Source organism: Hetaerina americana, unplaced genomic scaffold (assembly GCF_022747635.1).
Source record: "Hetaerina americana unplaced genomic scaffold, ioHetAmer1.1.p SCAF_2, whole genome shotgun sequence".
Taxonomy (NCBI): Eukaryota; Metazoa; Arthropoda; class Insecta; order Odonata; family Calopterygidae; genus Hetaerina; species Hetaerina americana.
The window spans coordinates 84,580,382-84,604,388 of record NW_027286763.1 but is presented as its reverse complement, the minus strand read 5'-3'; the positions used below and the strand labels follow the sequence as shown (position 1 = coordinate 84,604,388).

General features: G+C 35.9%; 1 protein-coding gene across 2 annotated transcripts; it reads left to right on the top strand.

Moving 5' to 3' along the window:
- The first annotated feature begins 1,307 nt into the window (after positions 1–1,307).
- Positions 1,308–23,631, top strand: NSD (Nuclear receptor binding SET domain protein). 2 transcript variants are annotated; one of them, XM_071585707.1, is made up of 13 exons: positions 1,308–1,388; positions 1,979–3,528; positions 3,707–3,843; positions 4,120–4,211; positions 4,328–5,114; positions 5,570–5,807; positions 6,765–7,044; positions 8,690–8,846; positions 9,684–9,976; positions 12,515–12,823; positions 13,352–13,559; positions 18,410–18,626; positions 20,168–23,631. In XM_071585707.1, the coding sequence occupies exons 2-13, from the start codon at positions 2,034–2,036 to the stop codon at positions 20,491–20,493; spliced, it is 4,539 nt and encodes a 1,512-aa protein (XP_071441808.1). In that variant the 5' UTR covers positions 1,308–1,388; positions 1,979–2,033; the 3' UTR covers positions 20,494–23,631. The 2 variants fall into 2 exon arrangements, with proteins under 2 accessions (XP_071441808.1, XP_071441807.1); XM_071585706.1 differs by having other exon boundaries at positions 1,979–3,534.
- Positions 23,632–24,007: the final 376 nt, after the last annotated feature.

The window sequence follows — 24,007 nt, the reverse complement described above, 5'->3', positions numbered from 1 at the left end:
ATCAAAGTAATTCGTATAACATATGTACTTAGGCTAATGTTGCTGTCATAAAATGTTCTTTTCCTTTAATTACCTATCCAATGCAATGCTTGTGTTTTGTGAATCCCCTTTTTATCATGAGTGTTATAAATTCTTGTAGTTTACAGAAATCCTGAACATTGTCAATTACTTTTGATCTAACAATATGTGGAAAACATTTTTTCCAAGTTTCATCACCGACTTCTTTACCATTTCTTGCAAGTATAGGTTTTCTAACCATTCAGAAACGGAATCATGAATCCAAATAGGTACCATAATCAACTTTTAGTGTAAAAGACTGTCATTGGAAATAAACTACTTGACTTAATTAGTCCCTGAAGCAATTTCATTTCACCTACCTGCCTTGGAATTAGATCAGAGAAACTGCTGCTTACCGAGATATAATGTGTTGTCTCCAATTTCAAGAGATCAATTTAAGATAAATATTACTGATCAACTACTTTGTGAATTTTAAAGAAAGCAACAGTAATATTTATTTTACTGGGAAAGGCGGTTTCACTCCAAATATGTAGGTAGGGTTTATTTCCAAAGCGCCAGTAGCCACTCTTAAAGTGACACCTAAGCTTTGTATAAAAGCGTTCAGATTGTTGGTAGTACTTCTTTAATATGAATTCTATCAATTTCATTTTTCTTGCTTAAAGCGAAATTCTGGAATTATCTTCAGGAAGCCTCGCCGCTTGAGCCCATTGTTCACTTCATTACCAGCAAATTAAAAATCAAATATGACACCCCTGAGAGGTAATTCCTTTAGTCCAGAAACGTCAATAAAAACATGGAAAGAAAATCTGTGTTCGAGTAGAATGTTGGTGAAAGATTTTCAAAATACTTTGACTAAATCAATTTAATATTACTAACTTTTGGGAACGAGGAGAGAGCTAATGGGAAGGCTTGCATGTGAAAAAGATGCAATTCATCACTCTAGCTAAAATTGGTATTGGCGATGAAAGAGAAACTGATTTTTCTTAGAAAATATATAGCTGACGAAATTGGTAGAATTAAAAGGCCCCATGCAGATGTCAAATATTCATGATATTTGTTGTTATTCTTGCCACTTCATCACCTCCCTAGAATTAAAAAAAAAATAGCTAGCTTCACCAAAGATTTATAAAAGAACGAAAATATACTGGCATGTTAAAAAAAATAAAATTCTATTATCATATGTACTATCTTCATTGTGAATGCAATCTTTAAAGTTTGAACCGGCCAATAAAAGTTCAGTAAAATAACGCGGGAAGACGATGGGTCGTGGCTTTGGGCGCTGTATATCTTGGTCGTAGCCGAACCACCGAAGCTGAGATTAATGGAGTCAACGTTTTGAGCGTGGGAATTCCATTTTTATCCTGCAAACTGTAAGTATTTCTCATCCATCCATCTATAATAATGTTGTAAAAGCATTATGAATTAAATATGCTAAGAATGTGAGTATAATATTGACTACAGTGAACGTTTATTAAAACGCCAATTAGCAGCATTGGTACTCCCATGAATAAGGATGAATATATGTTATCTATGTCGCAATATTAGAAGTTAAGGGTTGAATTAGATGCGTACTTATTCGTAGTAATTAAATATTGAGTTCTAAATGATGTATTTATGAATTTTTATATCAGCCTGAAGGCTGGATTTGTGCTGGCATTATAATATTCTTTAGGTTATATTCTCATGGTTTTTTTGCCTCGTTCATGGCGTTGATTCATTCATTGGCAGTGATAGAGTGAATGTTGGCTCACGAAATTAAATTAATTTTTAACAAATATTCATCATGGAAATTAATGCGTTGCACAAAGTTGAGAAAGCCAGGCATAATTCCTTTGATAACGTTAATGCCCTATAAGGAAATCATACTTTTCGTAACTTTAGTGTTGGAATAATTTTAAAACATTTGATATTTGTTCATTTATGTGAGTAGTTGACTGAGTGTCCATCTTCTTTGTTTCAGCGTCATTAACGTTTATCTGTTAGGTTACATACGTTAGTTAGACTACAAACAATTGATGGATATGTTAAAATCTCCAATCAATTCTGGATATGAAGAAACAGAAAAGGTGATATCGAATTCATCGAAGGTAGAAAGTGAAAATGATGATGAATTGGTTTCAGAATCGACTTCAAATACTGAGGGCGATACGGTTGACAAAGACTTTATGAATTCTAAATCTAAAGTTCTAAATCCTTGTGAAAACAACATTCCTGAAGACTCAAATATTGATAATTCAGAGATTAATTCCAAAGACGAAGCTACCAATATCCTCCCTAACAACTCTGAGAATGAATCAAATGTACTCACCAAAGATACGGAAATTAGTGACACCGGTGATGAAGTAGCAGATGATTTAGTGGTGGGCTCTTCGCCGAAAAGTGAAATTTCTAAAGAGGCATTTTCCAAACATTTACCACCTGAAATTGATAAAGATATAGTATCAAGTGCGCCAACAACACCTGTGGTTCCAGAAGTGTCAGAACTACCATCAAGTAGGATTACTAGGTTATCAGTGAGCCCTCTTGAATGTAATGGAAATAGCAGTGAAGTTAATGAAGACATATCAATTCGAAGCCGTTATGGCAGAACTCATAAACCAAAGCCTTTAACTGAAGGATTTCTAACAACAGATAAGAAAGTAGGTGCACTGTTGGGACACAGTCCACAAAGCAGCCCAAGGAAGAAAGACGAATCATTGAGGCTTTCATTGAAGAGTTTTAAAAAAGTAAGCCCTGTGAAAATAAGCCCTGGAGAAAAACTGAAGGCAGCCCTAGAAAGCATTAAAAAGAGTATAGTTAGTGGTTCGAAAACCGCTACCCCTAGAAGAGTATTGACCAAAAGCTATGTTGAAAATGGAGGAAGTCCTTTTAGAACTCCAAAGTCAATGGATGCAGTTCCTATTGAAAGTGAGAAATCGTCTACAATACCCCAAAAAGTGGGCAGAACCCGTGGTAGACCTAGGATTTCCACTGATACAGTTAAAAAAGGATGCACTTATAATTTGCCATCTAAGAGGCTTAGTAGATCATCAAATGTTGTAGCTACCTCTGATAAGACGACGTCCAATGCAAATGATGACTTGCCTGCAAGGAAACAGATTTGTCACAAGAATGTTGATGATAGTACAGTATTAAAGACAACTGATGCAGAAAATTGCAATGCTGTGGACTCTGAAGTAGTTAACATAAAAGAGGAAACATCTCAAAGCGACACACCTGTGTCGAATGGTGAAGAAATGCCAATGGCTATTAAACAGGAATTCATGGAAGAAGATGAAGAGGCCATGGCTGAGAAAGAAAGTGATTCTGGGGTTGAATCAAGTGCCACTGCTCCTCCATCAGAACCTGAGGATGGACTCCATGAAGGTTCCAAAGAAGTAGATCCAGCAGTACCTCCTCTGTCTTCTAGTGAATGGCTGGTAGGAGATTTGGTTTGGAGTCACATCAGAGGTCACCCATTTTGGCCTAGTATTGTTGTTCATGAACCAGAACAGGGCATTTATATAAAAAGTCAGTGTGAGTACACATTGAAAGTAACTTACATCTGCATGATAATAATTAACTTGCATTACTCTGTTACAAGGAATGCTTTGTTCATTTAGTCTGTGTTGCCAGTATAAATGGTTAAATTTAGTTAATGTGACTTGATAATGTAGCTAACAAAATTTTTGTGTTTACAATTTTTTAGATGTTGGTAAAATGAAGATGAGCCACTTTCATGTCCGCTTCTTTGGTGATAATGCTAGAAGAAGCTGGATAAGGAGCAAGCAGATGATCAGCTTTAATGGCTCAAAAGACTACTTGCAGTTAATTGAAGAGCATCCTGTAAGTTATTTGTTCATATGTGTGTTCTGGTTATCTTGTTTGTATCATTTAATATTGGGAATACCCAAGTTTTGTGTAGCATAAAGGCCTTTTTGAGTCGAAGGAACTAGATTCTCGAACCTTTAATTTGAAAACTTCCTCAAAATAATGTTGTTAGAGAATTAATGTAAAATGATGTACTATTTATATGTATTAGGTTGGAATTGATAGTCTGTATTATTTTTAGAATTAATATTATGTCTTGGATTTATAGCAATCCTCTCTATTGTTTTATAGAATAGAAAAAAAGACTTTGAAGTCTCAACTAGAAATATTCCCAAGTGGAAATTAGCTGTTCTAGAAGCAGAAGAACTATTGGATTTAAGGCGGTAAGCAAAAGTTCAGAGCTGTTACTTGTCGATAATGCAAGAGTAACTGATTATTTTCATTTTTCATGAATTCTAGGGCTCCTGTGTTTTAAAACTATGAAATTTGGCTATTTCAGTGCCGAGCGATTGGAAATATTTTCAAGCAAGTACTCTGATGCCCTCAAGGAGGAAAACAAGGCAGAAGATAAATTTGAGCGATCCAAAAGCTCCACTCCTAGAGTAGCAGTTAAAAAGAACAGGAAGAGGCCAAGGCCATTGAGCATGTCATTGAGCTCCTCTGAGAATGAAAGTCCCCAAAAAGATGGCGAAAAGGCCGATCAGCAAGAGAAAAGTAGCAGATACAGGAAAAAGAGCAGGAAAATTAAGCCAATGATGACCCCTTTTGATGCTTTTAGTGAAAAGTATCGTGACCGTGTTGTGGATGAATTCCCAGATCTGGAGAATGATGGCATTGAGTCCGTTCTGCAGCAGCGTTGGGATATGCTGGATGAGAGCATCAAATCCCGATATGAGAGCCAAGGCAATGAGGCCATCCAAAATGGGGATAAAGTCAGCGATGATGATGAAGCTGCATCGTTGGAAGCTGAAACAGTGGACAGTGTGACCAGCAAGGATGAGAACTTGACAAAGAGCGAAGTAAAAGTAAAGAACCGAAAGTTGATGAGCCGAGTTGACATTGCATCCAAGCGTAAGGGACTGTTTAGAGGGCTAAAACCCGATAAGGTTTGTGTCCAGTGTGAGGAACCTGGAGGTGAGGTGTTGAAGTGTCGGGGGCCTTGCTTTCGCTTCTTCCACCTCAAATGTGCTCCTGAGGACAGCAAAGGCACAGATGGGAGTGATGAGTTCAGGTGTGGGAACTGTGTCAGTGGAGAAATGGCACCATGCAACTCTTGCTGGAAAAAGGTGAGCTGAAAATGTTACATAATTTTTTTCATATTTCTCCTTTTCAGAATAGCAGCGATCAAGTAGGAGTGCGATACTTCTATAATGAATCAACCTGTCAGTATTCCCAATTATTTTGTTCACATGCTACTATTTGACTCAATTTGAATACATTTTTATTGAATTTACCAAGACACCCTTAAATAACCAGTGATACAAAGAGATATTGTGTGATGTCTTGGTAGCTTTGAAATTTAATTTTAAGGAGAGAAAAGTGTGTTTTAATAAACTATTATTATTTCATTTGAAAGTATTTCCAGAACTCAGGTGCCATCATGTTGTAATACTACTTGTTATTTAGGAATTATTATTAATATAAGTTGCCCCACAATCAGTTAAATTGTCAAATGTGTTGTATGAAAATTCAAAGATATTGTCAGTGCAATGGATTCTGTTAGTGACTCATTCTCCTTTAGGACCAAGAGAAGAAGGAGGGAGAGAGAAAAAGATGTAATCAACACGGATGTGGCCGTTGCTATCATGAAGAATGTCTTCCTGAATGGCCACAGGCATGGTGGTCTAGACAAACTTTCACGTGTCCTTCACATTGTTGCCACACATGTGCTTCTGATGACCCAAGGGATGCTCGTATGCATACATCTCAAGCTGAAAAGCTTGTCCGATGCATCCGCTGCCCTGCAACTTATCACTCTGGTAAGCAAGCATGAAAGAAAGGCAGGAGATTACAATATATATGGCTTTGATGAAAGTAAAATTCTCATTGGCCCTCATTCTGGTTCAGCCCGGCTAGTCAGTCCAGTATTTGCACGGTCACGGAGGAAAAAAATAGCATTATTGTGCTCTTTTTTGTTCCATTATGAATTGCCATTTTTGCAAAATTTCAGACAAGCGATTTTGTGTTTTTCTTGTCTTTACCTTGTTCTTTAGTTAGTGAGTGTCAATTGCTTAACATCTTTAAAAAAAGTCTTGAATTGCCTTACTATGTAGATTTATCAACTTTGACATGATGAGGATTGCCCTATGGGAAACCCATTTGCTCTTCATTTTGTCAATCAAAAACAAAAGTAGGTGAAAGTAGACTTTTAAAATTAATATCATTGATCATGTGATCCTTGATTGTGCAAAGCATAGTATCATAACATAGTAGAATTTTAAATATTCATTGCAGAACCTATTACTAAAATTCGTTTATGCATTTTGATCCATTCTTGGTTACCCAGTGATGCAGCTGTTTACAATGTCGATTTCATATGCTTAATGACACTTAATGTTATGTAAAAAAATATTGTTTATCTCTACTTGGGTGACAGCAATTCGGTTTGGCCGTAGTGTCTGCATTTGCATTTTCTGGAAGAGCAGGCAATAAATTTAGCGAATTGTCCTTGGTAGTGATCACATTTTTCAATTTTATCCTCTGACTCCCTTTCACTAATTTATATTTTGTGGTCATATTTTAGCTTATTTATATATTTTTCTTTTTGGAAATCCAATGTAGGCTCTCAGTCAAGCAATACTCGTCAAGTGTAGCATTATTTTAATCACATCAGCTTAGCAACATCAAGTTATCAGTTGCTGTCATGTTTGCCTCTTTCAGCTTTAAATTTGACATTGATGTATTTTAAAGAGTAATTATCTTTTTTTTCATTGCAGGAGACTTTTGCCTTCCAGCAGGGTGCCAAATTTTAACAGGATCCCAAATAATCTGCCAAAGGCACTATAAAGTTCCCAAAAAGGGAGCTTTCCATATGAATACTTCATGGTGTTTCATTTGTTCCATGGGGGGATCCCTGATTTGTTGTGATCGATGCCCCTCCTCTTTTCATCCACAATGTCTTAACATCACCGCTCCAGAGGGCTCATACATCTGTGAAGACTGTGACTCAGCCCGATACCCATTGTATGGAGAGGTTGTATGGGTTAAGCTTGGCAGGTAAGGAAAATGTCTTAGGTATCCATGACTTCAAAATAATATTTAATGATCTTTAAGCTAAATTTTGGTGGAATTGATCCCTCCAGGTGCAACTGTGGTTTTGGATTTGTAAAAGAAAATTTGCCACTCAAAAGTATTGATCAAGACATGTTAGCATGCCCATGATCAAATGGATAAAAACATTTGAGTACAAGTTGGCAATTCATTTTGTAGTCCTTGTCAGATTCTTTTTGGTGTCTTTCAGGTATTTAATTTGCTAGCATCTATTGAGAACCATACCAGCTATTTGTCAAATTTTGAGTTTTATCAGAGTGGTAATGAGATACTCAAATATTGTTAAATTTGAAAAATATGTCATCGAATTTGACCATTAGGTTTACTTGTATTTAGGTCATAGTGAGTGTGGAGAAAGCTTCACCATAATCTGTGCTGCTGGGCTAACTGGAGTTATGGGTTCTGTCTCATGTCAATCAGCTTCCATTACAAATGCAAAGGTTAAATGGTGATTCCTTTAAACATCAGTATTTTTGGTACAGCATCATTTTAAAAAGAGTGCTGGAAAAGTCGTATTAGCATCAATGTCATAGGAATTGAGGCCATCGGGGGATCATCATCTTTAGACAGTTCCAATAAATAATAATAATGCATTTATTTTCCGAAGATTTGGTGCTTATTCACCCATACACAAGTGTAGGACATGTCAGATATAAACTTCACAATTTTAGAAAGAATACTATATGTGTATTCATACCAATATACCTCTATTTTTACATATTATTTGGTTTAGTCAGAATAAATGTGGCAATTCCAGAAATCCATTACAGAGTAGAGTATTATATTTTAATGGGTTGAACAGCTTTTTCTTGAAAACAGGTACTTTCGTATTATATTGGATTTCATGGTGAGTTTATGAATTGATTTTGCTAATTTGCTGTGTATATTGTAGCTCCTTGGGATGTAATGCTTTTATCTGTTAGGCTATTCTCTCAGGAAAATTTGGAAATCACTCAATTTCTCCCACAATTCAGGAAAATTTTCTTGTAATTCAGAAACTTTAAGAATGTGTTTAACGATATGGAATTTCTTGGTGAGAACAATGATGAGACCATTTTCTATCCTTGTTTGGTTTTAGGCCATCTAAAATGTGTGCACGCCCTGGAAAAAACCAAAGCTATATTAGGCCATACACCAGTGATAAAAGTGGTTTGGAGAGTGATGAGAGATTTTGCAAAATGTAAATGTTCAAATTCTTTACACTTATGAGAAAAATAAGGTGACAAAGGTCATGTTGAGGGTGAATGATGATTCACAGCATTGAAACCATGGTCGTAGGACATTAAAAGTGTGTGGAAGTGTTAAGTTTCTGTGATTTTTTACCCTCATCATGAAGGAATTCACTAAGTTAAGCCTGAAACTGTTATGTTTATAAAGGTCATTTTTGTTGGGACAACATCAAGAACTGGAATCTAGAAAATAAGCAGTCACACTGCTTAATAACTTTGAATCTCAAAGGCCCTTGAGTCATTTTGTCAACAATGATGAATTTGTGTTCAACATTTCACTTAAGGGCTCCAATGATGCTCATGTTTTTTAATGATATATTCAGCATTTATTGACCTCTTGCCTTTTTTATTACTCGGAACAGATATCGCTGGTGGCCGGCTAAAATTCTGTATCCTAGTGAGATTCCGAAAAATGTGGAAAATCTTTCTCATTCTTTGGGTGAATTTGCAGTGCGATTCTTTGGGTCTCATGATCACTACTGGGTCAATAACGGACGAGCATTTCTGTATCAAGATGGTGTAAGTATTAAACTTTCCTATTTTTTCTCTAATGAGCCTATTTTTTTTGTAATTTTTAAAGCTAGGCAATCCTAGTTCACAGCTCCTCTTTTTTTTGTTCTCCCAACTTGTGGTTTCCAATATCTTTGTTGCCTGGTTATGGTTTGTATTTTAGCCCAAAAATATTCTTAAATGTTTCCCCTGCAGCTAGGCCTGTTTAATATTTTTAATTCTTATGATGGACTTTGGAGCCACTCAAATAATAATTATTACCTTACTTAATTAAATATTTATGTTTATTCATTTTAAGCCATAGCAAATTCTCTACGCCATCTGCTTAAACTGGTTGGTTTGAAAACTTAATTACTTGTCGTTGTATGGTTTGTTGTGTGTGGTGAGAATTAAATACAAAGGCTAAAATCTAAACATGTTTTGAATAACAAATTTGTCATAACTGTTCCAATTCTTGGCATGTGCTGTTTCATATAATACATATTTCTTGCGTATTATCTGTTAAATGTGAGTCACAATAGTCCAGGGGGTAGAGCGTTGGACTACTGACTTTTGAGGGCCCGGGTTCGATTCCCAGGCAAGCCTCTCTGGGCACCTACAGTTCCACCCAAGCTATGTGATTTTTTGGGTACCAGATCTTCCTGGGAAACCAAAACCTGCATGAAAAGGCACTGGCCCCTATCCTGATTTGTGAATTTCACACACCGTTGGGCTTAGTACTGGGTAAACTCTTATCATCACCTGCCAAACCAACCTTCGGGTTGTATTGTGTTAATGGTTTATATGTTAAAAATTCCATTCAAAACTTGCTCTTGGTGTTAATCTTAATTATTTCTTAAATTTTAGGATTCTGCCAAGATAGCTGCACCAAAATCTGGAACTGATGCACTCTTTGCCAGAGCATTGGCTGAAGCATCAATTTCTTATAAAGAGCATGCGAAGAGGAAGGCTGATTGGGAAACAGCTAATATAGCTGGACGAAATAATAGTTCTAAACCTCCCCGATTCGTTAGGATTAAAATGAATAAGCCAGTTGGAGATGTGAAGCCATTTGAAAGTGTTCATGCTAGCTACACCCCGTGTGATTGTGATCCCAAGACTGAAAAACCATGCAGCCAGGAACCCAATTGTCTCAACAGGTTAGGGTTGTTTTCTCATAGAACTAAAGTCATTTAGCATAGTAGTTCATTGAATTTACATAATATGTTGAACCAAAATTTAATTTTTTGTTATATTGTTAGCTTAACATGTTACGCATATTTGTTACAAGTTTCATTCATTTGACTCTAGTATTGCCTCAGTGGCAGCTATTGAAAGTTGAAATATTATCAGTTTTCATTTGCCTGCTTCTGGCAATTGAAAATGCTGTCCATAAAGGTGTTCCATCACATTGTTGAGCATATAAGAGTCGCATTGGACTAAGTCTGAACTAAAAGGAGTGCAAGAAACAGACTTCACATTCATTTTTGCTAGATATTTAGCAAGACCATTGTGATGTCCAGCTGTGGTGTGATTGTTGTAGTGCAGCATCCAGCCTCTTGCTCTGAAACATCGATTTATACAATTTATATGACCTTTGAAAATTTTCAGTCAATCCCCTGAGTATGCTCAATTGATAGTTGTTTTTGGTGGTACAATATGCCAATGCAGCATTACCTGAATATTGAAAAATGAATGATTGGGCTTTTATGACCTAAATATTACGGTGGAGGACAATCATCTCAACCATTGATTCCACACCTATAGTAAAGTTCTACATTTTCTATGAAAAATTGATATGCCAATATCGTTCCCAGCTGAAGGCACCACTTAAGCTCTCTTTTTTTTTGTTGGTGATGACGTAGATCCAACACCAGAGTTTTGCTGTTTGCTCTCAGAATAAAAATGATGTAGCCTAAGTTCATCTGTTGTGATATCAATAGAAAGAAACTCCTATTCTTGTAACTTCAACTTTAAACAAGCCTGCATGAAAACATCCAGTTGTTCGGATATGAGGTCTCAAAACCCTCTTAGTACAAACACAACTCCTTTAAATGTTTGTCACCAATGTGTTATTAGCTCCCAGTGAAATTTCACTGCTGATTTCACTCTTAATGCCATTGGATGATCTTATCTCACAATAGTCACAGTGGTGTTAATGTTTATTTCTGTTAGGAGTGACTGTGACATTCTTTAAATTGATTATTTCCCCTTTTTAAGCATTTATCACCATATTCTAGTCATGATATTAGGAAGAGCATACACTTCATAAGCCTTGCTGGCAATTTGTCCTGGATTCAGCATCACTTGTTATCTCCATGGTAGGCATGAGCAAACCTAACGTTTCAACCAACAGTAGATGCCGCTGATGTATTTATTATTGGTTATCTTCAGTTTAAGGTATATCTAGGATGGACAGAAACTGAACACTGCTATCTTTCTTAGCCACGCCAATGAAAATAAACCAGACATCGCTCACTGCATTAAACTTGTTCAATGTTGCATACATGCTACCTCCCTTCATTCTGTGCAGCATGCCTATTCCTCTTCTCGCCATACTCACCTTATGTTCTCCCCTCGACTAGTCTTAAAAAGTCTATCGCCTATTAAAATGCTCTGCATCCACTTATCCTGCGCCCTTTGGATCCCTGACAACAATGCTTTACAAACTATGCATAGCTCTTCTTCCTTTCTGCCCAATTCACCTTCTCCATGCTTATTCACATCTCAAAAGTGTCCCGTCTATGCCTATCATCTTTCTTAAATGACCATATTTATATATAATAACATTCCATATCAAAGTTATCACTAGTCTTTTGGTTGGTATCTCTACTCAACGTCCCTGTCATTAAGTCCCTTTTGAAAAGTGCAAATGCAATACTGGAGTTAAATTGGTGAATCTTGTACCACGTATACATTACACATTAAACTAAGAATGTGACAAAATTTAATATCTCCAGAATTAATTTTTCAGTTAAAAAAATGCATGATCATTTGATTGAACAGCCCTCGTAGTTTTTGTTGAGGAACCTTCGATATTAGAACAATGTTAAAACACAAAATATCTAAAAGACTTAATTTGGTGTACTTTGATTTTGCTATAGTGATAGCCCTCATTCAAGTAATTTACATTATTATGATTACATTTTTAAGGAAAACAGAGAGAAATATTTGATCGCATCTCATACTATCAATTAATACAGGATCTGTTCTTGTAGTCTAATCTTTTTGATTAGATATGAGAAAGAAAAAGTCGGTGCCAAGAAAAAGGCTTGCAATTAACTTTATTGACTGCAACAAAACCACCAATTCTTCAATCCTTGTTGTTTTTGGTCTGGGACTTACTATCAAACTGACAATCATGCAAACGACTGAATGCTGAGATGTTAATATTTTAGTGCTTAATGGTAGTTGGTAAATGTCATGTTCTTAATTCTATCAAAATTCCTTTACTTTTCTAATTTTGTTTATCTTGTCAGAAATTTTAATGGCTCATCGTGAGTATTAGTGTAAGCATTTCATTGGGCTGGAATTCATTGATAAAGCTTAATCTTTTGATTATCAAAACTTAATAATAAAAACAATGTCCTGATTATCATGGAAACAATGATTAATTTTTTTTCCCAAAGAATTGGGTGAATGCAATATCTATAGTTACTTGAAGATTTGAATGCCGTGAGCCCCTTCTTTTATTGCAGGATGTTGATGGTGGAATGTATGCCTGGTCTTTGTCGTGCCGGAGATCGTTGTGGTAATCAGCGCTTCCAAAAGCGACAGTATCCACCACTCAACACATGCCGTACTGAAGGTCGTGGTTGGGGTTTGCAGACTTTGGCAGACATTGCACAGGGTGATTTCGTGGTTGAATATGTTGGAGAAATGATCAATGAAGCCGAATGCCACAGGCGTATCGAGCGTATGCATCGTCTCAAGGATGAAAACTATTACTTTTTAACCATTGACAAGGATCACATCTTGGACGCTGGACCGAAAGGAAACTTGTCCAGGTCAGTACTGAAATCCTGTTTTCCATTCTTTTTAAGGAGGTATGTTCTTATAAAAATCTGTAAATTATTGTATTGGGATAAATAATGACTTCACTTATAATAAAACTTGATGTTTTAATTCATTATTTGCAGTGTTAGTTAGTAAGATATGTTTTCATAATATTTCCATATTGACTACTAATGCGAATCATGAATTTTTAAAACATTCATTATTCCACCAGATAGGCTATAAATGGAATAGGATGGAGAGTTTAAATTCATCAGGAAAAGCTATTGGATGGTAGCTCTGTTTGCCATAAATATTTCTGTCTTGGAGATTGAAATTTTATAGGTTTTGCATTATTTGAAACTCGATAAGAAAAAAGATCTTAGTGTGACTACATATTTTCCTTTTGTGCTGAGGTCAAATATTGAATTCTCAGGATGAATCAGTGTGGACGTTCATCTATTTACTTGTCTTAACTTTGAATTACATGGAATTGAATGGATGAAGCTTTATATGTAATTTATGAATTTTCTCATTTTCAGATTTATGAATCACTCCTGCAATCCAAACTGTGAAACTCAGAAGTGGACAGTAGGTGGAGAAACACGTGTGGGATTATTTGCACTGCGTGACATTCCAGCAGGGACTGAATTGACTTTCAATTACAACCTCCAAGTTATAGGAACTGACCGCAGACCTTGCCTTTGTGGAGCATCTAATTGTGTTCGATTTATTGGTGCAAAAGTCAAGGTTAGTCTACCTTGGAATAATGCTATTGCTATTAAACTGTGTGCTCATTATCTTAATGAAATGTTGAACCATCTAATTGGTACTAGAGAAAAGACCACTTTACCAGTTTGGCATGAATCTCCCATATGGAATTACTTTCAATAAGTATGGAAGTTCTTCATATCCTATAATGGTATAAGAATCACATGCTTTAGAAATATTTGCTTAGCATTTTTTCATAAAAAAATGAAAGCAAAAGCCTCTTGTATCTATTTGTGACATCTTGCTTTTTTTTAAAGATTTTGAGGAGTTAATTGTCCCACCAGCATCTGAATAATTGTCAAGCAAATCAGCTCCCATTCCCGAGCCCACATAATTCAGATCCAATCCAACTGGTATAATGGCTCTGGCCTTAATTAATCAAATACATCTTATATTAAATGGGGTAATGATATATAAGGGATCACATTAGCATATTCATGTTACATGAAGGTTTAATGTGGTTTTTATAACTTGGAGAATTTTAAAATATGTTACGATATTGGTGGAAAACAAAGAAAGTCCTGGAAAAGTCAGGAATTTTTTGTCAGGCCCTTTTTTATAAAGAATTTGGTTATTGGTGGAGGGTAAGACAATTTTTTTCAATCAATCATATTTATTATGGTTTCGTGATCATTGTAAGTTGTAAGTAAGGAAGAAAATGAGAAAAATTTTTGCATTTTGGTCTGGAAAATCTAGAAACACCCAGGCAATTTGTCCTTGTATTCTTGTGGTCTCACAGCAAATGATGAGATGACTGCAGAAACACCTGCACCCTATCCTGAATCTATGAAATTTTGCATGCATTTACGGCTTACTTCATTGTGAGATCTACAGGGTACGGCAGTTGTATCCGGACAAATGAAACTTTTGTTTTAAAACAAATGTATTAAAAAAAATACAAATGAAAATGAAAATTCTTTTACACGTAGGTAGTGGTATCTGTCAAGTGTAACATTACTCAATGTAACCCCCTACAGCTGCAATGATCGCCTCCAATCTTATCCTGAATCGCATGCACTCTTTAAAAACAGCACTGTCCATATTCGCGAAAGCTTCTACGATAGCAGTGCATAGAGATGTGACATTAGGGTGCCTCGTCTTATTGGCAATTCTTTCGACTGCGCTGCAAACACAATAGTGATGGGGGTTCAAATCCGGGCTATTCGGGGGCCAGAACTCCTTTGACCAGAACATGTCAATGTTATCTGAGAGCCAGTTTTGGACTAAATGACTTGTATGAGCTGGTGCACCGCCCTGTTGAAAGGCATAGTAGTCTCCCAGAGGCCACCATTACTATTTATGGTTCCACGAAATTCCTCAAAATTTTCAAATTTGCAAAATTCCTCTGAAATTGGCACCTGAGCATTTCCTTCAATGAGGTTTCCTCGCCGGGTAAGCGAAACCTTCCCCAGACTTCTCCGAAGCATAATGCATAGCCGCAATATTGTAAGCAGTTGATCTGGGGTACCCAAAGAATTGAACTATTTCACTGAGCAAATGCCCAGCGGGAACACATTCGATAATAGCAGCTCTTCGATTGTACTCTGCACTTTTGCATAACATCTTGGCCATTTGAAGTTATGACTGTTTACTAGATGCCTATAGCTTTCAAGAATACCAATCGCAACCTCCAGTGGAAAAACATTATGGCAGGAAATTCAAATTGTAATTTATCCTGAGATGAGCGCCACACCTTGTAATCTTGCTTATTAATATTAGCCATAGGGTTAGTTGGTTGAATCCTCTGTAGAGCAGTAGTCAGCCAAAGGCTAATATGTTGGAAATTACTAATGAATGAGCTATTAAAATCTAAAGTACTGACTAGGGTAAAGACAAGCTGCATGTTTTTAAGATTCATCTACCAGGAAAAAAACTACAATTCTCCATATTATTATTAGGTAATCTACCTGTCAATGTAGGTTTTACATGTGCACAACAACCAATTAAATATTTTTTTTCGCCAAAGAAAACATAACCCAACATCCTACTCTGCATCAGGCCCCTCTTCATCTCTCTATACTTCCTTCATCCAACATCCCTGTTTTATTCCTGCCCTCTCCTCATTTGCCTAGCATTCTCCCCTCTATTACAATCCCTCAACATCCCATTGTCATTCAATATGCTTTTCATCCATTTTTCCTGCCTCCATGTGATTTCTCCCAATATTCCTTCTCCTTGCCCACCATACCTAGCGCTTCCTCATTTGTTTTCCTTTCTGTCCACATCACCTTCTCAATCCTTCTCCACATCCACATTTCAAAAGCCTCCAATCTAAATCTATCATCCTGCCTCAGCGACCATGTTTCTGCACTGTACATAACTATGCTCCATATCAAAGTTTCAACAAACGTTTTCTTAACATGCTTACTCAACATCCTTGTCATCAATTCCCTCCTTCTTATGAAAGCCTCTTTGCCTAGTGCAGTTTTTCTCCTTATGTCCATACTACTTTGACCATTTTGGTCCGAAACAAATTAGAGATACCTACACTCTTCAACCTGCTCTAGTTTTTGCCTTCCTATTTTAATTTTAAGCTTAGCATTTCTCATTCTGGACAACCCCATAACCTTTGTTTTATGTTTATTCTCATTCCATATCAATTGCAATAAATTTCCAATTCACTCAGCAAAGCTGGCAACCCCTTGGCTGCTCACATGATGTAGCCTTAACCTTTTCAGAATATGAGCTAACACTGATTTCACAAAGTCTTCTGGTCAAATTTTTTCCTCATTGATGCTACGGATCAGTCCATACAGGCTCTTCCCCCCACATATTCTTAAACCTTTTAGTAGTTCCCCAGGAATATTGTCTACCCCCAACAGCTTTATTTGATTTCATCTCCCTTAATGCCTTTTCTATCTCATCGTCTTCATATATGTTATATTCTCTTTCTCTGTCTAAGCTTGTTGGCCTAAGTTCTTTACCATACAGATCTTCTATATATTCTGGCCATCTCCCTGTGATCTTTTCTGTTTCAACTAATATTGTACCTGACTTTTCTCTTACTGTTAACAGAGGCAGGTCTTCCCTTCTTACTTTCCGATCGTGTTTTGACCTTAGCGTATATGGCACCAATTTCTCCCTTCCCCTGCAAACTATCCATATCCTTGCGCTGCGTCTTTCACCTAACTTTATTTGCTCTATTTTTTACCTGTCTAAATTTATTATTTTACTAATTGTACTTCCTTCTGCCTAACTCTGTGTTTACATTTTTCCCTTTCCTTCTCTCGTCTATCTTTCTCATCATCTCTCATCTCTTTCATCATAATCCATGGCTTCCCTGTTCTTTTCCTATATTGGCAGTTCCCCTAGTTTCTTCTGCAGCTTTTGTTGTCCCTTTTTTTTATGTATTTCCATTTTTCCTCGATAGTACTCGGCCCTTTTCTCTCACCCAAGATTTTCTCTAACCTGCTGATACTCCTTTCTTGTCATTCCTACTGATACTCCTGTCTTGTCATTCCAGTTAATACTTCTGAATTCCATTTCCTAACCTGCCATTCCTGCCTTATCTTTTTGAATTGGGCACTACACTTCATGACTACTAAAGTGCGATCAGAGTCTGCATCCGCTCCCAGGAAACTGCAAATTGATCACACTGTTCCTAAATCTCTGCCTAACCTTAATATAATGTAACTGATATCTTTCTGAGTCACCTGACATTTGCCATGTACACCTATGCCAATTGTGGTGTCTAAACCAAGTGTTGGTGATGACTAACCTCTTGTCTTTTGCAGAACTCATTTGCTATTCTTCCCACGGTCATTTCTCAAGCCTAAACCATAGTTCCCCACCGTATCAGCATTTCTTCCTTTGCATGCCATTGCATTCCAATCCTACATCACTATCAAATGTTTCCCTTTAAGAACAAACTCAATTATGTTCTCTGAATGGTCGTATACCCTATTGACTTCTTCCTCCATATGATTGCTTGGTAACATGTATACCTGAACAATGACCAAGTTCGTCGGTTCTGCTTTTACCTTTACTAGTAATACAGGTATACTATCCATTGCTTGCTCTATGTTGTCTATGCTTATTCCTATCTTTTTCTGCAATATTATGGCTACCCCTTGCTGGCTCTCACCCCTCTGCTGTTGATCCTTCCATCTCTCGCTTAATATTCTCTAATTTTTCTGTCCTCAACATTGTCCTAACATTCCAAGGTCCTATTCTTACTAATTTGGTGTTCTTCTTCTGCGTCTTCTGTCCTGCTGCTGTCGGTTATCCTTTGCTAGGGTTTGGTGGGATGGCGACCACGGAAGCCTTCCCTCTCCCACTGCTGGGCACGACACGGCTGATTGGGCCGAGTCTCATAGTTGCCAGGACTCATATTCTCAAAAGTATCCATCATTATGTTCTTGGGAATGATAATTGAGGTGGTTTTCCATTGCCTTCCTCAATAGTGTTTTTAACATGACACCATCACACAATGGCCTCCCCACTGTGATCAGATGCCTTTGCAGCTGCCTCAATGAGAAACAGATGCTGTGTGGACCACCTTTCATCTGGCTCCTAACTTTTAACCTATCTGACATGGGTGGCCCTAGGAGGAGCAATTATCATTGCTACTGCCAACACACCTCTAGGGGGAATCAGAGTGCAAAAGCCCTTACACCAAGTTAAGCTTGTTGTCCATGGGAGGGAAAGTCCCATATATGGTCGCGGATTTAAATGTATTTCATGATGCGTATTATCTTTGAAAACGTTGTGTAACACTGTTAAAGCATGAAATTATTTTATTTTACATGATTTAATGTTTAGACATTGCTAAATGTCAGTTGCATAAATATAATAATGTTGATTCAATTATTATTTTGTTCCTTGAATAGAGTGAACAAGAGGAATCAAACTCTGAAACGACTCTTGCATTATCCTCAAAAAAGACGAAGGCAAATGGCAAAGTCAAGAAATTGGAAAAATCTTCCAAAATTCTTGCAAATGTTTGCGTAACATGCGGACATGGAGGTGAACTGGTGTATTGTTCCCTAAAGACCTGTGGCAAGGGATATCATTCTTCATGTATGGAACCAGTTGAAGAACCTAAAGGTATGTTTCAGTTAAGACTGTCCTGAAAGGTGAAATCAAATGTTCATCTACCATGAATGTGTCAAGGGTGTGAATTGATGAACTGCAATATTTTTCGTACGTTGTTACTCGTTAAAGGAGAGTGATTTTACTAAGACTAAAATCAATATCATCAAAAATGTATACCAGTTTGATTTATTTCAATCCATTTAATATTTGAACTTATAAGGATGATATATACCCAATGATATTTGGGTTAGTTTGCTGATATTTAGGTATTTCTCAACATCATGATGTGACAATGGAAATGTAACATTATGGGTATCTTCTACATAGCATCAGCTCTGGTACCATGTGATTCAATTTAAGATGGCTCATTTCATTTCGTGGGTTATGTTCATCCAAGTCCTCAGTCGCTTCATGAGTTCATGGTATTATCATGAGGTTACCATGGAAATTCTTCTTTTATTATGCCTTTTTTTTACTGATTTAGTGGCTAACCTTCATGTAAGATGGGGAAGGAAATTTTAAATGTGCATTTTTATTCAGCTGTATGTTATCTTAGCAAGTATGTATGCTATCCGTAGGAATGTTTCCCCAAGAAATAATGCAGCATATGGAATTCTCTCCTGAGTATTCATTAAAATACACCACAATAGGCTGACAACATTGTCATCTCATAAGATCCCTTTTCCTTTAGAAGTCATCAGTGTATTTCTGACAGAATTTTCTTGAACTTTCTGCTGAGTTATAGTTAAAAAAAAAACATTCCAAGCATTTACCATGTATGCATCGTGCTGGTTTTATTGATGAGTTTTCAGAATTAAATAGCACGATTTGGTTAAAATTAGTGACATGGAATGTCATTAAAACTTTCATTGAGATGGAAAAAGTCATTGTTCATTTTGATTAATCTTAAGTATTTGCATTCTAAACAGCATATGAATTTAGTCAATGTTAATTAAACTCCTTGAAATTTTGTACACCGATATGTACTCCTAGTTGGAGGGCTACAAATTGCTCAACAGGGTTGTTCATTTGGTTGAAGCACCCATTCGCCATCCCCATCTCTAGGAGGGAGATAGTTGCTCTCAGTGAGAGATATTGTAACCCCAGAACAAGTGAAAGCATGCTTATTCCTTCCAAAATGCCCTCATTTTCTCAGCATTCTCCCCTCCATACCGAAGTCTTCAGCATCCTAATGCTTCTCAGTATCTTCTGCCCATTATATTTTTTCCATTCTTTTCCTGGCCCACTTATCAAAAGGCTTCAGTCTATGCCTGTCCTCATGCCTTAATAACCAAATGTCCAAGTCATGCAAAAATTTTGCTCAATATAGAGGTTTTCATTATTTTTTCTTTAAGTCTTTACTTGATATGCCCATCATCAACCCCTTCTTAGTAAAAGCTTGCTTCCTGAACGTAATGCTTGTAAATTTTTTATAGAAGTAAGATATGACAGTTTTAGTTCTATGTTTTTTCTAAATATGTGCCTTGAAAAATATACACTAAGGTCATTAAAGTCTGATGAAATTGATACTGATCATGCATTTCTCTTTATAGGTAAATTTTTGTGCCCCCTACATCTCTGCTTTATATGTGGCTTAAAGGCAACCTCTTACTGTGGGGAATGTTCCAATTTATTTTGCCGGGAGCATTTGAATGAAAAACTTTCCTCAAAGCGTGGTATTGTGTGTTCAAATCATATGAAAAAAGAAATTGTCTCTGAAGAAGTTTCGCTTAGTGAGAAGAACTTAGATGAAGCAAACAAAGGGAGCCTGGAAGATGCTGTTGCTGAAGAGAGTAAAGAAGGAAAAGCAGAGAACGTAAGGATCTCTAGACGTCGATCCTCAGCAAAGGGCAGACTATCAATGCATAATGAAAGATGACTTTTTTCTAAAATGTCTCAGCAAAAGTAAACCATTTTTCATCGTGTGTATGCCATATCTATTTTTGGAAGGCAAAGAGAAGATATATGTGCAAGTTTGTGTTCAACTAGTGAGTAATTGATAATCTGGGAATTTGCTTAACTTTTTAATTAAGCCTAAAACGCTAAATAAAATGTATAGGTTTTTGAAGGTTGCTTGCAATTAGGAATGAAGCCAAACTGCTAAATTTGACAAGATGATTGTATTTTGGACAGGGCACTTTTCATTAATTGCTGTGCACTTTTAAAATTGAACTAGTCCATTTAGGACGATTTTTTGGACATCTAACATGTTCCACCCAAAAATAATTACTCATTACTTTTTGATTGAACTCGAGATAAATTGATATGATTGTTTCTATGCTAGTGATAACTATTGTGACAATCATTCTTGTTTTTTTTTAATACCTCTGCCTAATTGGAAATTTTAAATGTTTCATGTTTGGTTTTTGTCAGTTTTCTTAATTTTTTGCACAACAAATTGTTTTAAAAGCAACTTATTCACAATTTGTAAATATTAAGGCCAATATTAGGTTTCAAGTCAAATAATGTGTTAAAAAACACATCGAAAATGGTGAAATAATTGTGTGTTGATCAAATTGAAAGAATTGCATATGTACGTATTTTGATTTCTACCTAACTATTCCTTGATTGTACCTTATGCCATGTGTATAATTTTTTAAAAATCATGAAATTGGTTAGAATAAATTACTTAATTAAATGACGACTGTAATTTAGAAGTGCTAGTTAGTTACTTTTGTCAATGAACATGCCATAGTAATAGGTAGAAATATGTGGACAAGGGTAATTTTACTGATTAAAATTATTCCTGAAGTTAAAAAATCAATGTAGATTCTGATTAATGTTGTTTTCAGTTATTGTGATGAATATAATTGTGTTCCATTAACTTTATTAAGATGGCATATGCCAAAAGCTGAAATAGTCTACTGAACTATTTTGTTTTGATGCTCCAAATGTGACTTTATTATAAATTAGTGACCAACCATGTAGGTGTATATAAATATATACCTATTTCTTTTTATTGAAACGCATTGTGTAATTCCTATTCCAAACAACACAAATATGTATAATATTAGGTATTAAATGTGGGTGTTATGATCCTAATCTGGAATAATCACCAATATATTTACCAACATGTTTGGCTCTAATATTAATTATTCAAATCATGATTATTCAGACCATTTACCTTAATAACTAAAATACAATTGTTATATTAATTAATACCTTCTGCCTTCACTGGGTGAAATGGGTTCCCAGTCGGTGTGTATTTGCAGTTTGGAATCATGTCTAAGACAATATATTGAAACAAATTTTAGGTATGCTGATATCACTTTATTAACAAATCACAAGTTGACCAGCATATGAAATGAAAATTCAAGGAATTTGAAGAGATGCAACTAAGGGGCCATTGTACATGAAAAATTTCTGCTTCTAAGGGTTCAGGTTGTCGACCAATGCCTGGCAATCAGAAATGATTCATGTCATGGAATGACGGAGAGGAGAAAGCCACAGGAATGGGAACTTTTAGGATATAAGTTGGGATAAAGTAGCAACCTGATCAAGGGACCTGTTGGACCATTAAAAGCTGTTGGTTAAAAGTTGATTTCTGTGATTCGAAATTAGATTCCATAACCATCCCCTTATTTAGGTAACCACCTTTAAAATTGTGCCCCAGTAAATATTTTTCTAAAAATATTCTCTTATATTAAAAGTACATGCATACATACACATTTTCTTAATAAAAATTGTGAAAAAATGGTCATATTCAGTAGCAGGTACAATATAAACATGAGCTGGGCCAGAAATATTTTCTTTGAAAATTGCTGGAACTTGGATATACTGCCCCATCTACTGCATTAGCAGAGGGATTGATGTTTTCACCATTATATTCATTCTTGTAGACAGGAATTCAATTCCCCTAAAATACTTGATGGAATCTTTCACTATGCCTAAGGCAAGAAGTATAATTTTAATTTCCTTCATGATGGTGTTAAGTCTTTAAAAAAAAAACATTTTAAAGCTTGCTTTCAACAAATACTTGAGTGATATGTGATAAAATCATTTGGAAAAATAAGTAACCTCCCAATATTTTGCCCATAATCCATTCATACATTTCAATCAGAATTGCTATATTTAGGATTCAACCAGGAAAGGGATTTTTTTCATAAAATTTATCTTTACTAGGAAATTAGCTAATCAAAATTTTATTACATTGTAGTCATAAAATTCTTTCTTGAAAGTTAGAGAAAATCCATTTTTGTGGTTTTTAAATCTGTAGTCATGCCATCAGTGCTCAGCATGAGAAAGAAAACATGGTTATGGAAACCATGAAAATACCTCACAATTGTCATAGGTTGGTCTCATGATATTTGTCAATCTTTGGATTGATTTGAAAGAAATCTCTTACAGTTAAGCTCTTTGCTCATCTCCTGGTGAGGGAAGATACATATCATTATTCACAGTTAGAAAAGAGAGGTAATGGCATTTAATTTATGAAAATATTCATTTTAATGACCTTGTCAACTTTGTACCTTCAGGAGAGGAGGTTAGTCACCGTCACTTGAAATGTCTGGAAGAATTGGTTGGTGACTTTGAGTTATTTCATGTAACAAATCCATGTACTGAGGAAATGAATGAAATATTTTCACCTGGATGATAAGGTATAATATTGGGTCTGCTTGTAAACTCTTCTACGCCCCGAAGGGAGGATCCCTGGATGTAATTAGCTACTGACAGCATTGTGCACCAAAAACAAATATCTGTGCAAGGCTGCCATTCAAGGTTAAGATGCTGTATTAATTTGCATTATATAAAATATTATTTCATATTCACTGTTTATCCTAGAAAAAAGGTTTGTTTTGGGGATTTAGCAAGTGTTTTGCAAGAAATAATTAACTGATACATGTCTTTATACTACATAAAATGAATGTTGTTACTTTTCAATGTGCAAACATTGAGAGGGAGTGCATTTTCTCAAGGAAAATTTTTGAATAAATAAGAGTATATCATGATTTGGAATTACATTGTGTATGTATTTTAAGGTATCCATTCTAAAAAGCAATCAACGTCCTCCGCTTTAGGTTGGTGCTAAACTTAGCTTTGAATTAAGCATACTCAAAAGTTTTTATAGTATATCATAATCTCTCTCAGCAATGTTAATAATTCAGTAATAATTATTGAATCCATTCTGCACACGGTAAATGCAGTTATTCTTCAGCTATTAAATAAAATCTTCCCTCTCATGTTAGTTGATTTTTACTTCTGTTAAGGTGCTCTCAATTGAATCTCAGGCTTCAGTATGAGAGCCATTCTCAAATTTTCCATTAATATCACACCAATACCAATGTGAATAGAAAGTCTTCGCTTTCTCCAATTTTCATGCAGTGATTGATACTCAGTCTAACAAAAATTGTTTCAATGTATGAATTAATTGTTTTCAGTGGCAATTGGTTCAG